Here is a 3,663-nt window from a genome sequence, read left to right as displayed (position 1 = left end):
ACGTATGGGCGACGTTTCTACTCATTTCGTGTCCATTTGGTGCAATGAAGCTCGTAAGCACTTGAAAATTGAACGACGAAGGTTCGAATTACATTTCGTCGTTACGATCGACGCATTTGTCCGAACTATAGTGAGTTTGTCTATAGTCCCACCGACTACACTGCACTACACTCCGCTTCACAATGAAGAACGACCTAAGGGGAAAGTGTGATATGCAAATCGTAGCACGTGTAGACGTTCAACGTGTCCCGAACGTGTATCATGTCCCAAACATCGTTGCGTTACTTTCGAAGTGAAATCGGTACCTCCGGACCCAAAACGGCAGCTGGGCGTTTCAAACGTATGGTTGTAGTTTAGGGTTTAGGGTATGGGGCTCAGGGTATAGGGTTTAAACCTATACTACAATTTTTCGACGTACAGTGTTTTAAAGATATTTCAACACTAATTCACTAGTTTTGGAATGAATTCGAGACTCCTTGACCCAAAACGACATATTGACGTTTTACTCTAATGGGTGCCATTTAAGGTATACGGTATACAAAAAATCACGTGTATTCATTCAGTACATGCGATCCTGTTACAAGTATGACTGGAATTTAGGGCACACAAATCATAGCACATTTTGGTGCACTTTAGGAGAACACTTTAGTCCTATGACCCAAATGGCATGTTGTCGTTTTAAACGCAGAACTGCCATTTTTCATATAATAGTCTATTTTTCAACACCATATAGATAAAGTTATGACAAACTGCATCTTCCTTTCAACCATGTCTGCTTCAATATTTGAATGAAACATCCTATAATGAAAATAATATAATTTATAAAAAATATTGATCAACATCCAAAAAATCAACATCCAAAGAAACTAGACAAATCTAATTGATCAGCATCCAAATCTGAGTACACAATATCAACATCCATAAATTTCATAGGAAGATTGATGAACATCCAAAACTGACTAGACAAAAATCAGCATCCGTGCACATGTTTTCCAACTACATCATTTCAAAACTACCATGTAGACAAAAATAGCATCAGAGTTCTCAATCTTCCAACCACATAAACGTGCAAAATATACTGAAAAAACAATTATGGATCGAAATGCATAGCAAAAATTTCAGCGGCTAGTTTCTTCCTCCAACTGTCAATCATAGTATCGGATATAAGTTTCACGTCTAATCCCGCCGATAAAAGCTCTATGAACTTGATAACGTACATCCCACAATCTCCCCTGCGAATATATATTTGTCATAATAAATATATGCACTCTCAAAATAAGTGAAAATCTAAAAAATTTTAAAGATAGATTATTTACGCATTGTTTTGTTGTGGAGCGTCTGCATGTCGACGCCATAGAAACTGCTTGTGTGGATAGTTTTCCCCGAATAACAAACTTTCCTTCATCATTCTAGGAATCACCTTCACAATTGGATGCATGATTTTTTGCAATTTTCCAAAACGAGTCAAACTCTTCATGCTATCATATACATATATAGTTCGTTCGGCAAAGTCCACTTTAAGTGCAATCCAGTGCTTCATTTCTACATTGCAGGGAATGTACAACGATGTACAAGAATCCCATCGCTTGCTCCATTCTGGATTTTTACCATATATATATCTTGTCATATTTTTCATCCATTTAAAGTCTTCTACTGGATTTTTTTCTTTCTTATGCAGCTCAAAATCTTCAAACCTCTTGGTGCACATGTTAGTAAAAGCACAATCCAAAATTGCACAATCTTGTGGGAACACAGTAGGATATGTATGCATTCGTGCCCTCATCAACAACAACGCTATGTCAATGTGTTGTAGATGTATAAAGCCGTTTAAGAATGAAATGAAGTACGAGAAAAATATAGAATGCTAAAGTACTTACATCACTATCGAGCCATCCAAATTGCTTCTGAATTTCAAGAAAGAAACTTTTTGGCTTCGTGAACATCATTATGTCCACATGTCCACTGCATAAAACAAATAACATAAGAACATAAATTACAACTTCACAAAAATAATTAATGTAAGAATAGTTACCTGTCAGGTGCATTAACCAACCAATTCTGTAAGTCATCTGCCTTAGCCGGATCTAGCTCTCGAAATGGGTCAAATGCATTTACATTGCGAAGCTTCCTTCTCTTCTCCGGATTTGTGAACGGAGATTTAAGAACAAGTGACCTTTTCTTGATTCTCATCCCGTGCCCAATCTGACTAGACTTATCAGACTCATCTTCCACCACTATAGGGATGGACTCCATTACATCACCATGTGCTATAGAATCCATTGGTACACAGGTATCTCTCTCTTCCACACGAGTTTCATCATCATTCGGCAAATCTGTTGCTTGCCTTTGCTCATTTTCCACTTCAATGGGATTTGGACATTTATTCATATCATCTGCTTGTTTTTGTTCATTGCCATATGTGGGCAACGTTGCTTCTTTTACAATAACTGGTTCATTCGCCAACACATAATCTTCCACTTCTCTCTCCTCATTGTCATCTTGGTTCTCATCATTTTGAACTTCTACATGTACAAGTGGATCCTCATTTACATCACATGGTTCTCCAGTATTCATAAATCCACTACGAAGAGGAGAGTGATATGTGTAAGGTGTTGTTGACGGGTTAGAATTCTTCATCCACTCCACAACAGATGATATCTTCTAATCAATTTGTCTACAAAAGGATGTAACACAATCAAACCTTTGGTCTATGTAAGATCGCATCTCATCTATCCGCCCTTCATTTTTCCTCTCTAAAATCTCTACCATCTGTAGTAATTGCATTCTCAATTCCTGAGCGAACTCATCTCTCGATGGATACAGAGATGGATATGATGTAGATGGTCCCGGATGAAATGTATAAGCATCTGTAGACGTAGGTGGCCTATGAAAAGAAGATGGCTCCCGAGGAGATGTAGATGCATTAGGAGAGTGGCAAGTTTGCTGAGGAAGATCAACACGAATGGACGAATCTGCTACATTCTCCTTATCCACAAAGATATCAACTGTCGGATCCTCTACTTCATCCTCGAATCGATGAATCTCTGTCCAATATGCTTTGGAAGCCTCTTCCGACGTAGGCTTCAGTGTGCAATGAACAACAATCTATATGAAAAATGAGAGGCGCACTTAGTTGTTATAAAGTACACTACATATTTTGATGTACATTTAACAATCTATATGAAAAATGAGAGGCGCACTTAGTTGTTATAAAGTACACTACATATTTTGATGTACATTTAAAATTTACTTACATTTGGTTCGTCCATACTTGCACCAATATCCTTGTAGTTAGGCATTTCAGAAGAATTCCATCGACATATTCTGGGAAGGTCAGCCTCCTGTAGATTCTCACCATATCTCCGTCCAATAGATGGTATGGCTTCATAAGCCCAAATCTACATAAGATGCAAAATATTATAATCTAAACAAAATGAATAATAAATTACATTACTTGCAAGGCGAGTGGAAATCCATAAATTGAATATGGATATTTCTCATTATTTATCAAGTATGACTTCACCAACGATTTCCAGTCTCTCGTGAATACATCAATTGTGCGGGCAAACGCCTTTCTTCCCCAAGGATAACTATTAAAAGCATCTAGGTCATCAACTATTGACAAGTGTTCTACATTTATGTATGTGTAGCTTTCTTTGGGCA

At 37.5% G+C, this 3,663-nt stretch overlaps 1 protein-coding gene across 1 annotated transcript; it reads right to left on the bottom strand.

Moving 5' to 3' along the window:
• Positions 1-881: 881 nt before the first annotated feature.
• Positions 882-2,656, bottom strand: LOC111378593. Its single transcript, XM_023001827.1, has 3 exons — positions 2,033-2,656; positions 1,317-1,962; positions 882-1,232 (listed from the first exon to the last, which is right to left on the bottom strand). The coding sequence occupies exons 1-2, from the start codon at positions 2,635-2,637 to the stop codon at positions 1,800-1,802; spliced, it is 768 nt and encodes a 255-aa protein (XP_022857595.1). The 5' UTR covers positions 2,638-2,656; the 3' UTR covers positions 882-1,232; positions 1,317-1,799.
• Between the last annotated feature and the right edge of the window lie 1,007 nt (positions 2,657-3,663).

This window comes from Olea europaea, unplaced genomic scaffold, assembly GCF_002742605.1.
Source record: "Olea europaea var. sylvestris unplaced genomic scaffold, O_europaea_v1 scaffold1836, whole genome shotgun sequence".
Taxonomy (NCBI): Eukaryota; Viridiplantae; Streptophyta; class Magnoliopsida; order Lamiales; family Oleaceae; genus Olea; species Olea europaea.
Note: the sequence above shows the minus strand (reverse complement) of the source record. Positions and strands in the feature narration are given on the sequence as shown.

Bases quoted from the DNA above. Each gene is read 5' to 3' on its own strand.
- LOC111378593 (XM_023001827.1), bottom strand. From the start codon at position 2,637: ATGAAGAATTCTAACCCGTCAACAACACCTTACACATATCACTCTCCT. The intron at 1,963-2,032 runs GTAACTATTCTT...TGTTTTATGCAG, and splicing joins TTGGTTAATGCACCTGACAG to TGGACATGTGGACATAATGA.